This window comes from Opisthocomus hoazin, chromosome 6 (assembly GCF_030867145.1).
Source record: "Opisthocomus hoazin isolate bOpiHoa1 chromosome 6, bOpiHoa1.hap1, whole genome shotgun sequence".
Classification (NCBI taxonomy): domain Eukaryota; kingdom Metazoa; phylum Chordata; class Aves; order Opisthocomiformes; family Opisthocomidae; genus Opisthocomus; species Opisthocomus hoazin.
In genome coordinates, this window is record NC_134419.1 from 11,096,947 (window position 1) to 11,109,531 (window position 12,585).

Here is a 12,585-nt window from a genome sequence, read left to right on the forward strand (position 1 = left end):
CTTTAAGAGAATACTAAGGTACTAAAGTCAGGGAAAGCACAAATGTGGATTGCAAAGACAACCTTAATTTGCCCTCTTCTGTGCACCGTTGCGATTTAGTCTTGAATTGCTTAACATGCTATACTTCTGTATAAAATGCAAAGTAATCTTGAAAATCAGACTGGACACGCAACAATAGCAGGTGCTGAGGGCTGGAGTTGCTGTGCTCAAGCTCGGCGCCTCAGTTCCCCCATCTGATACCTTACCTTAAAGGGGCACCGTGAAAATACATTAATTAGAATTTACAAGGTGGTCAGAAATTAAAGTGGTGAGCATCACAGCAAGTCCACAAGGGAAATTAATCGTTCTGTCTTCAAAAGTAAATTTTAAGCAGCGTGCAATAAATAAAGCCTAAGGGCCACATTTTGAACAACGAGGACAGAACAAAACATTGATCATCGTTATTTAAGTGGGCACGACCACTCTGCATACTAAGTAAAGTAGAATGTACCATGAAAATAAAAATTCAAAGCACCATTCCCATAGACCTCAGTACCAGATGCCTGTTCAACATTTAATAGTCACAGTTTCAAATAAGGCTCCCGGGCAATGAGGAACCCAGAATCAGAGGCTGCGCCTGAGAAGGCTGCGATATGCATTAGAGGAGCACTCTGAGACAGTGACAGAAATTAAATTCTTTTCTTGCAGTCCCCTGCCTCTGACTTAACTTCGCAGGCTGGGGACACTGAAGCCATGGTACCCCTGAACTCCACGTGCTGGATTAAAGACTGCTCTAATGCATTAGGCTCAGGGGAGCAGGATCACCAGGGAAGCTTCATTTTTTCCTATTTCAACTTGTAGACACTCAAATTTGCAATGACTGTGTTCTTGCAATTTTTACTAACATGCTTCTAGGCTTTTAGTATGAAATTGAGAAACTAAGGTTCCACTACAGCACCTGTACGTGGCAGCTTGCTTACTTCACTCCTACACCTTTTCCCATGGGTGAATGGAGTATGTGATGGCAGCACCAGGCCTCTTCTGGGAGGATAAGCCATAGAGGGGAATGGACAATTTTGGAGGAAATTTCACAAACTGCATCCCAGAAGAGGAATAATGAGATGTGGGAATTTTTGGCTTTATTCTGGTCTGAAGGCAAATTTCCTCTAAGGCATTTCCACCTTCTGCTATCAATCCACGATCACGTCTGCTCAGTGCCCTTCACCTTGTCTTTGTCCAGTCTTGCTGCCACTCTGACTCCTTGCTCAGTATACCTTTACTCTCCTCGCACCTCAGCAGCCCAGGGCACCATCATGGGGAAGGTTCAGCTCAGCCCAGTGCTGAAGAATGGCCCCAGCACGGACAAAGCTTCTGAGAAGTCAAACACTGACTTCTAAGACTCACTCTACTAAACCTAGGCTGCACTTTCTTAAGCCTGAAACTTGGTTAAATTTCGGGTTATCTGGCCGAGACAGCAAATAGCATGTCCTTCACACAAGTGTCTATTCCAAACTAGAGCCTTTCAGATACTTAAAATCATAGGAAGCACGGACCTTTTAGTATGGCTGAACACCCATATTCTCCAGCCCCAACTCAGCAGTGATCTGCTCTGACTAATGCTTAACATACTGCTGCCTCAGGTAGGCACCCAGTGGTTGTAAACAGGCATAGATCATACGGGTCTCAAGCATGAAAAGACCTTAATGAATTTGAAGTGAGAAGACTGAAATAAAAGATAAAATTTTGAAGAGATAAACCTGCAATGTTATTTTAAGGACAAGTACAGCCACAAAACTATACTAGAATAACCATTTAGCATGAAACATCCACATCACCCGACATCCAAATCCACACTTATACAGACTTAACATCTGCAAGCTAACACGGCTTTCTTGAGGACCATGACACCATCACACTGAGCACACACCTGTCAGCATTGAGGCGCTGCTGACAGCCATGGAGGGGGTAGTGGGTCCAGCTTCGTCTTCCAGCTGCAGCTCCTGCTCCACAGGCTGTTCTGGAATGGGCACTGGCAGCCCCTCACGTGCCTGCACCGCAGATAAGAGCATCCCCTCGGACTGTGGCCTTTTGAGAACTGTTCCCTCATCCTCGGCAGAGATGGCAAAGCGGGGCATATCAAGAAGCCCTGAGCAGCGTCGACGGACTGTCAAGGGTGGGCTGGAGTCGCTCTCCGTGTGTGAAGATTCAGACATAGACAAGCGCTTACGCAATCTGAGAGAGAAAACAAGACAGAGCCCCTCAATTAAGTTAGGACGATAATGAACTTTAAAGGGTGAAAATAGCGCACTGACCCAACTCACACATCTGAAGCCTATATATGGTGAAGTTAGGAGATGAAGATACATCATTAGGACCTAAAACAGCAAAGGCTTGGGGCATCATCTGAGTGTAGATTTCCAACATATTCCATTGTTAAGCTTCGAAGAAAGGAAGAAATAAAACCAAATTCTGGGTATTCATGTATTTTACTGACATTTTTACTAGAACACAAGATTTTTTTTTTTGATGTTCTGAACTTTAGAAACTTTGGACTTTCCTAATGGTTTCACTAATTCGTGACAAATGGTAAAAGTCTGGCAACACCAGACTTTGGATTCACTGATGTTTAACAAAAAAATGCTGTTGGTATGTCTCCAACATAACTAGTCTTTCCACAAATGAAAGCTTTCCTTAAGGTTAGAATCCCTTTAAATTCATTTAAAGTATTTGCTACAAATTCAGATGTTAGTACTTAATTAGGTACATTTAAGGACCATATCACTTCTACACATTTGTTTTCAGCTATTTATTCCACTTTTCAGGCTTCACCTGTGGAATTACATCATATGAAGCATTCCTGACCTAACAGTGGTCATTAGAAAGCTTTGGCAGATGCTATGAGAAATTCTATTATGAGATGCTATGAGATGTTAGTTTTCTCAGATGCTACGAGAAACCAAAGACTTAGTTCTACAGAACTTACATTTCAGGAGATCCAACCACCCAGCTGCGGTCTCGACTCTTCAAGCCACCAAGGCTGTCCAGTCGGTCATCTTTTTCTTCACTTAGACTCCGTTTAGTTGGTGGTGGAGTCTTCCTCTCTTCATGGATGGAAAGACGTTCCATGCTGCTGTACACCTGCATATAGCAAAAGATGGTTCTGTACAGAGAAAACAAACGTACATGGCCTTTTCTGATCAAGGGGCATAATCTCTTCTCAAAATGGAAGACACTCCCTGAAAGCATGAACTAGGCAGTGTTCTTTGACTAAGTAACACAGTGCAGATGCGACATGCGCATAGGAGGAAAGGAAAAAGGCAAACTTCAGAAACATTAATCATGCTTTCCTGCAACAGCACCCTACACCCATCCTCTGAAAACAGCCCAGCACACCACAGAAATACTGAGAATTGTCAAAACTACTTGATTTTTGTTCTTAACAATTCTTAATATCTCTAAGAGGAGATATTGCTAAAGCAGGCTCCACAAGCCTTGAAGGCTGGCATCTGGATCTTGAAATCTTACTACACAAATTCAGTTCGGTGATAGGCATCATGCTCATGACCCCATTTCATTATCATCAATCTATCAGCATTGCCCCAAGCTTATTTCAGAACAAAAAAGTCCTGCCCTCCTCAAGGAATCTACTATAATGCTGACAGCTTAATGAAAGTGCCTTTCTTGGTTTTACAGACGTCTTTAAATAATTAAATGATTAAGCAAAAAAATCTATCCTTTTAAAAGTACACTTGACTGTGGACCTAATTTACATAAGAAGAGATTAATGAAAATAATGTTATTAAAAATTCAGAGCATCAACAAGATAACTATTAATAAATCATATGGCTGAATTGTCAGACAAGAATTTCAAAATATAATGAGCCTTTTATGCCTCCCACATTACAAATGCTGTATAATTTTCCAGGTCTTCAAATAAATTCATTAAAAGTGAACTTTTTCTCTTTGTGGCAAAAACACTGAACCCTAAAGAAAAGCTTCAGTCTAACAGAAGAATAATACTCATGGTGAGAAAAGGCAGAAAAAAGAAACCCTTACATACTCATGAGAACTTTTTCAAAAGCCCAACTAATCCTCAGGTCCAATTTTAAACATACTTTTGGTGATGCAAATCAGGAGCAGCTCCGTAAAATTAATGGCAACTGTTACTTAAACCACTGTAGCCCGGCTGAGGACAAAGAACAAACTACTGCTTCAAAACTGACTTCAGTAGTGGAAATCTGGAGGAACTGTCATGAAAAACTGAAATAGATCTCAGATGCCCTAAGTAAAATTCTTGCTCCCATCTCATTACAAAGAGGGAAATACAATTCATAGAGCGAGCTGACCTCAAAACAGCATTTCTTCTCCCTTCTGCCCCTCCCCAAACATATTTTATTTTATCCAAGCAAACAGTGGAGTTGTACTACTTTGAAACGTCTGGAATTCCAACTTTTGATTTCAGATCACCTGAGTAAGAATGAGACACCTGCACAGATCTGAATCCAGAAAGCATGGCTAGAGGGGACCTGCTTGGGGCTTCCCACCCATTTCCCCATGTCAAAGCAGATCCAGCTCTCTTGTAACACCTGACAGATGTTTCTCCAACCTGTTCTTAAAAGCTGCCAGAGATGGAAATGTTACAAATTCCCCAGGCAACCCATATCAGTGCTTAATTATTGTTCAACATGGGAAATTTTTCTTACCATCTACCCCATACCTCCTTTGTGCCCATCACTTCATATCTGTTCTCGGAAGAACAGGAAGAACAATGTACTCCTTTCCTTCTAGCAGTTATGTATTTAGAAACACATTAGGTTTCACGTTTTGTAGATCCTGGATCGCTCTCGCTGCTCTCCTCTGGACTCTCTTTTACTAGTCCATGTTTACCTTTAAGAACATTACGCAGAACAGGACAGAGTTCCCCAGCTAAGGCCTTCCTACTGCTAAGCAGATGGAAAGGATTTCTTCCTTTCCCTTGCACAAAATATTCGTGCTCGCCCAGTAGGGTAACTGCCTTTTGTTTCAGTAATTTCACATATGTAACTCATGGTGTACTATATGCCCAGACTCTTCTCTTTGAAATTGTCACCTGGTCCTTTGTTCCTCAGTCTGTATTTGAGACAATGAGCAGCAGAGGTGTAAACTTCACCTATGCTCTTACTGCATAGGATCCCTTTGGTTTTAGGCCATCATTCCAAAATGTCAGAATCAATTTTCACTCTAATGCCATCTTGTCATCTTCTGGAAGACCCTTTCAGAATGACACTGTGCAAAGCAAGTAAGGTTTGGACACTCCCTATGCCAGCATCCACGTCATTAGTAAAACCGTCAAACTGTATCAGACGCAGAAGAATGCAGAAGAGACCTCCACAGTACCTTGCATATTAGTGAAACATTAAGAAATACAAAATCTCATTCTCCAATTATTCTGGCACTTATCTTCTAATAGGCCACACACTATCACAGAATAAACAATGTATACACCTTTTTTTCTTCTCTGTGAATACTAAACATCGTGCAACTCCCACATATCATCTGCATGATTAAAATCTACCCCATATGAAACAATGAATCACAGAATCACAGAATAGTAGGGGTTGGAAGGGACCTCTGTGGGTCATCTAGTCCAACCCCCCTGCCGAAGCAGGGTCACCTACAGCAGGCTGCACAGGATCTTGTCGAGGCGGGTCTTGAATATCTCCAGAGAAGGAGACTCCACAACCTCCCTGGGCAGCCTGTTCCAGTGCTCCATCACCCTCAGAGGGAAGAAGTTCTTCCTCATGTTCAGACGGAACTTCCTGTGCCTCAGTTTGTGCCCATTGCCCCTTGTCCTGTCGCTGGGCACCACTGAAAAGAGCTTGGCCCCATCCTCCTGACACCCACCCTTCAGATATTTGTAGGCATTTATAAGGTCCCCTCGCAGCCTTCTCTTCTTCAGGCTGAACAAGCCCAGTTCCCTCAACCTCTCCTTGTAGGGGAGATGTTCCAGTCCCCTCACCATCCTCGTAGCCCTCCACTGGACTCTCTCCAGTAGCTCTTCATCTTTCTTGAACTGGGGAGCCCAGAACTGGACACAGTACTCCAGATGAGGCCTCACCAGGGCAGTGTAGAGGGGAAGGAGAACCTCCCTCGTCCTGCTGGCCACACTCTTCTTGATGCACCCCAGGATCCCATTGGTTTTCTTGGCAGCCAGGGCACACTGCTGGCTCATGGTTAACCTGTCGTCCACTAGGACACCCAGGTCCCTCTCCGCAGAGCTGCTCTCCAGCAGGTCCACCCCAAGCCTGTACTGATGCATGAGTTTGTTCCTCCCCAGGTGCAGGACCCTGCACTTGCCCTTGTTGAACCTCATCAGGTTCCTCTCTGCCCAGCTTTCCTGCCTGTCCAGGTCACGCTGAATGGCAGCACAGCCTTCTGGTGTATCTACCACACCTCCCAGTTTGGTGTCGTCAGCAAACTTGCTGAGGGTACATTCTAACTCTTCATCCAGGTCGTTGATGAAGAAGTTAAACAAGACTGGGCCCAGTACTGACCCCTGAGGGACACCACTTGTCACCAGCCTCCAACTAGACTCAGCGCCTCTGATGACAACCCTCTGAGTTCTGCCATTCAGCCAGTTCTCTATCCATTTCACCGACCACTCATCCAGCCCACACTTCCTCAGCTTCCCTGTGTTCCTCTCTAGATTTTCAATTTCAACAAACTAGCAGGCTCCTACCTTGCTGAACCTTGGCGAGCATGAGGAGAACTGCCGAATTTCCACATGATCATCATCATTAGTGTCCTCCTCTTCTTCTGAATCCAGGTGTTGGTACCGTTCCGAACGGGCTGTGAACAAGACGTGGCACATTTCATCAGTGCAGGGAGTGCTGATAACTGTCACACCTCAAGCATTCCTACTTGTCTACTTACAAAGAACCTTGAGTGTTCATACACCATGCAGGGTTTTTTCCTTAATACTGAAACATACCCAGCCAGCTTTGCTCATCCTGTACAATTAGCAGTGACGGATACCTCTTTCCTACTGCATTTATCTTGTCTCATCAGCTATATTCTATTCTGAAAGCAGCTGATACTCAGTAGGTGTCTAATCCTGCAGACCCTTCATGGTAGGGATACTTCTTCCCTATGGCAAACAATCATACAGAAGGAAAACCAGAAACAATTCACTGTCCCAATTTCCAATAAACAGCTTTATGATTGTACAAGGTCTGTCCTGCAAACATATATACAAGCCTTCTTTAAAATACAAAAATATTTACCCCCAAAAAATATTACCTCTTCTCCCCCTACAACTAGAAAAAGGATTAGATTTTGTAAAAGAAAATGGGCAAGCAGCCAATACGCAAAGCCATTTTTTAATGCAAAAATCCAAACTGCCTCCAAAGAGATTTTGTGCTTTGAGATTTGCAGTACTGTATTCCTAAGCCAGCCACACTGGATTTTGCAGAGCGGGCATTAAGAAGTTTGGCTACAGAAAGCTGATAGCTATACTGAGCCAAATTTGCTGCACTGTATCAGCCAGAAAGCTACTTTTGTAAACTCTAAAATTTTCTGCATTAGGGTTTATAACAGCAACGTCAACTCTTATCAGTGTCTGTAGGAGATACATCCTGATGTGAGAATTCCAGTCTTCACAAAGGACTCACATCAAAGTCACCCCGATAACGTGCTGAGCATGCCTGGGCACCCGGGGAGTTTGCCATCATTCCTGCTTGACGGACTCAGTGATTTGCACCGCTGAACATCAAGCAGTGCTTTTACCCACCAGGATCCGCTCACAGCTGCTGTGCTGAGCCTCTCCCAATCACTGACCCAATTCAGTGACCAGAGCTCAAGTTTCAATATCCACAAAGCCCAGTTAGCAGAGGGAACACACCACCACATCGGTTTCTACATCTATGTTGTATCAATACGTCAATACACGCAAAACACACCCCTGCCCCCTCGGCACAGCTGGACTCAAATTGCTCTCTGCGGCAAGTACACGGAGATCTCTGTCTATCTCCCTCTTCATTCTACTTCTCCATCCAACCCCCCACCTGAAAGCCTCATACCCAAACTGGGAGAGGACTATCTAAGTAGGATTGCTGCTTTTGCAGCGTGGCAACTGCGAGGCTGGAGGCAGGCTGCTCTCTTCCTCCCTTCACCCTGAGCAAAGCGCAGGAGAGGAGCAAAAATGTGCTTCATAGGGAGCCAGCAAGTCCCGTGGCCCTGGGAGGATGGAAGACATTCCTCCAAAGTAGGGCAGAAATTTCCATAGGTCAGGAAGCTCACATAGCCCAGTACCATCCTGCGCTGCAGCTGGAGTTGGGGAAAGACCCCACCCTCCAACCCCAGTGACAAGCCCAGGCTCCTTCCTCCTGCTCAGCTCCCCAGGTCAAATGAGGAAAGCCAGGGAGCAGAGGCTCTGGTGGCAGAGGGCTCTCCCTCACGTGATGCTCCTCCCTTCTCTCCCAAGAGCAGCGACTCTGTCTGGTGCTTATCTGGAAATACCAGGAATCTTGCATAGCACTGATACCATGGCAGTTCCTAGACATTTATACATACCAGACAGGCACTTCACATCTCATTAGAGTTAACAATACTAAAATAAGGTGATACACTTGCAGTGAAAATAATTTACGTTGCTTTAAATCTCTAAAGAATTTTCCCTACATATTTCTCTTCAAGGTTTGGGTTTTATTTAATAAAAAAAACAAACTTCCACTGGCTGAAAACGGTCACTAGGGAAAGATAACATTGATCAAAAACTCAAGGAAGTTGGAGATACCAAATGCTTTGGAAGTACTGTAATAAACCCAGCACAGCAACCACAGCACCTCTCACTGCAGGGCCATGACCAGCAGGACCACAGGCACCAGTGAAAGGCCAATTGACTTCAGCAGCAACATTTTTTCATTTACAAGTCATTTGCTTTCAAGGAAAACTTACTTGGCATTCAACAGAAAGTTTCTAAAGCAATTTCCTCTAAGTGTTTTATTCAATTTCTAATAATGACTTATACCTAACAATTTCTAAAATGACATATGTGTGAAAAATACGATGCCATTTAGGCTGAATCTTTAGCCTTACTGTCAAAATAGCTTGTGTCATCCTCAGATTCCAACTGTGGGATGAATTCAGCTTTCTGCCGAAGTAATCCATTCCAGTCCAAATCTTTAAAGAACCGGTGTTGTTTCACTTCAAAGGCACTACCTGAAAAAAGCATCTTTCATTGCAGAGTATTGCTTTCAGCATTTGCATAAGAAAACCAAACCCTAAAACTATCAAGAGCCTGAAAGAATGTACCCAAGTACATTTAAGTGACGCATTTTCCAGGAATTTTGAGAAACAACTTACCCTTTTACCAAAGTGGCGATACACGATAAAATCTGAACAAGATTTCCTCCTTCCCACCTCCTCTTCCTGTTTCATGACAACACATGACTAAACTGGCTGTAAGACAGCATCTGCTGTTACATTCCCCAACAAGTTGTAAGATTAAGAACTAATCAACATCTTAATTTAAAATTTCCAAACTGTAAATACCATCTTGTTTGTTGCTAAATAAAGAGAGAAAACTCAGAAAGGTACTTAGGGAGTGAGTGGCTCCACTCTCTTGAATAAACTCATCCATGTGCTTAAAACAAGGCAGGGGCTTACATATCTTCCTAAATTAGTATCTTTTGTTATTAATCTCAGAAGCCTGGGCACCCAGAAGGAGAAACTAAGGATTATCTGTCTACTAGTATGTGCATTTTTTTCAAATGAAATTAATATTCATAAAAGATGTTACTGTCTTTTTAAAAAAGAGAATAGCAGAGGAAAAGAGATAAAAGGTTTCCTGAGTGCCAGTGGCACTACGAGAAGCCAAGTGGAACAGCAGTCTCAGCATTACAGGTGTATAAGAAATCAAAAAAATCAGTCCATCAACTCATTTTATAAGGCAAGAAACTCGACATCTTTTCCATGAAAGCAACATCTTTCAAGTACATGGATTTGAAGTAAAGAAGAACATGTGAAAACCATCTGATATTATTATTAATTCATGATCCGTTCAGCACCCTTGTGTGCACATGTGTTAAGCCTGCTGAATACATGTGCCTTTTGGAACTGTTATATATTTCGGTTTTATTTTACCCTTAAAGTGTAGCTTCCAACTGAAAATCCTAAATTAAATGAAATACATCAAATCAATGAGTCAGACAACCTGTGCCATGAAGCTGCAGTGTTGCACAAACGATTTTAAAACAAGAGCATAGCTAGAGATTATTTATGGTTATTTACTATCAGGAAATGAGATGTGTTGACTTGTAAAACTTTAAATCCGACACTGTAATACAGAAAGATTGACATACGCATCTGACTTTGCCAAAGAGACTTCCTTGTATGTTTGGAGAATTCTACAGTACAGGCTTCTAGGAATGGGAAAGTTTTCATTTATTTTATCACACCCAGGAGTTCACATCCATGTAGGGGATTAAGCCTCTGGTCAAAGAGAACTTCAAAGAAATCTGATTATTCACTGTTCAAGTGGATACACAGCCCTCGAGCCTTTAATGGAACAGCACAAATTTGAGAAGTTATGTTGCCAGGCTGACAATGCTCCTTTACTGTTTCCCAAACAAGACGGCCATATCTGACTCATGTACGATCTACGCTAATTCTCAGAGCTTCATCACACAGGATTCATTGAATCCAGTATAAACTGTTTCCCAGCTCTAGAGGAGCATTTTTCCACATGGGTGGGGATGTTTTCCTGCTTCTGGCCAGTACTTTCCTATGCAGAAGGTTCCTACCTGTTCCCATTCTTTCCAGAGGATTTTGACGGAGAAGCTTAGAAATTAGGTCCTGGGCATCTGGTGGCAGTGCATCATCACCTTCTGGCCAGGCAATTTCATCTGAGGACAAAAAGAGACTTCACATTTTCTACCAGTTTTATGACCAATTTGAATAGCCATTTACATTCCTATACTGTAAAATGTAGTGTTCAGTACTGCCTCAGAACCGTAAACACCTCGAATTCAGCAGCTTGCATATTTAATATAATTCAAGCATTGACATTTTTCAAAATGCATAAAATTCATCGTCAGCTAAAGCTGCTGTCAATCCAAGCAGTGCTTGTGGAGAAAAAACAGCATTAAGAACTCCATTAATAAAGTATGAAATGGGACTTCCACGACAATCCATAAACAATGACACTGACAATACTGCAGCTGTATCTCGTGCCTGCACATTCCACGCTTGTTACACTTGGAACAGAGAGAACAATTCACAGGTAACAATTTCATGCATCATATTTAGTTCTTTGAACTAAAAAATTCGCTTTTTACAAGGACATTTGCCAAGTGTGTTAAAAATTTACTGTTTCAGAAAGCATTCCCAACAGGAAATGTTTTCACTGGCTTATTCCCTGATAGAACACAAAGCAATTGTTTGTCCAACTCCAAGCAGGAGAGAGGGTTAAAAAGCCACAAGACATGAAAGTACCGAGTACAACAGCTTCAATGTGTCTTGCTTAGAATTTCTTTTTTATTTCATTTATACAACAATTACTAATCGACTGACATTTGCACCTACAGAAGCAATAACCAAAATCAGACTGAATTAGACCAGTTGGAGGCTGCTCCTTTCATATTCTCCATCATTTTATTTAAAATACAGAACAGAAAAATCCCCAAATAATTTTCCCCAATCTCACTAGGATTTGCATGACTCCCACACCATGCACAATGACAGAACTATCCAGTGAGATGTTAAGCAACACAACAATTTTCGATAGCTGGAATGAGATGGATGCTACTTTGACACAGAAAGATTAATATTGTAAAATTAAACTCCGTTATTTTACACCTATTTTTTCCTGACCAAACTGTGGATCCTCAATATTTTCAAGGTTTTACTTCACAGCACACCTCGAAACCCCTTCAGAACCAGGAGAGAAACATACCACTGATCACTTGTCCAAACAGCTCTTCAGGTGTGTCCCCAAAGAAAGGCACGCAGCCCACCAGAAACTCGTACAGGATGACTCCCATGGCCCACCAGTCCACAGGCTTCCCATAGCCCTGGCGCAGGATCACTTCTGGTGCAATGTATTCCGGAGTCCCACAGACCTCAAGAGAAACACATAAGAAAGCAACGAATCTACAAATTGCCAAATTCACATCAAAGCTTATTTTTGTCTTTTCTTTTTTTCTCTTCCACCTAGGACCTTTACAAGGAAGTTATTAATGTTTTGTCACTAACCACTTCATGCTGTGAACTACTTCCACAGAGCAAGAGCCCATACATGAGGCACACACTGCCTGCACAGAAATTATATCACATCTTACAAAATGTTCCTAGTGTGGATGTGCCAGCTAAGTAGTTCTTTGGTGAGTATATAGTAAAGCATATGGGAAAAAAGCACATTCTGTGTGTATAGGTCGGTCTGCTTGACAGATGTCTACTGGCACAGCTATAGCTACCAGGAACAGAGTTGTGACAAACCACTCACATCTCCATGCTAGCAGAATTTAGCTTCACAGACGCAGAATTAGCAGCACAGCATGATCACACACTTTAGCATTTAAACCTGGGAGGTACAGCTGGCACAGACAATGGCTAAAGAAATCATGTTGG

General features: G+C 42.6%; 1 protein-coding gene across 15 annotated transcripts in view; it reads right to left on the reverse strand.

The window, feature by feature from the left end:
- The window catches only part of MAST2 (microtubule associated serine/threonine kinase 2), a 205,324-nt gene that overhangs the window by 12,232 nt on the left and 180,507 nt on the right, over positions 1–12,585 (reverse strand). For all 15 annotated transcript variants that reach the window (XM_075424578.1, XM_075424580.1, XM_075424579.1 and 12 more), the window contains 6 exons: positions 11,912–12,077; positions 10,761–10,862; positions 9,055–9,177; positions 6,698–6,807; positions 2,963–3,117; positions 1,907–2,211 (listed from right to left, as the gene is read on the reverse strand). In XM_075424578.1, coding sequence (XP_075280693.1) covers positions 1,907–2,211; positions 2,963–3,117; positions 6,698–6,807; positions 9,055–9,177; positions 10,761–10,862; positions 11,912–12,077 — 961 coding nt within the window. The remainder of the gene's footprint in view (positions 1–1,906; positions 2,212–2,962; positions 3,118–6,697; positions 6,808–9,054; positions 9,178–10,760; positions 10,863–11,911; positions 12,078–12,585) is intronic.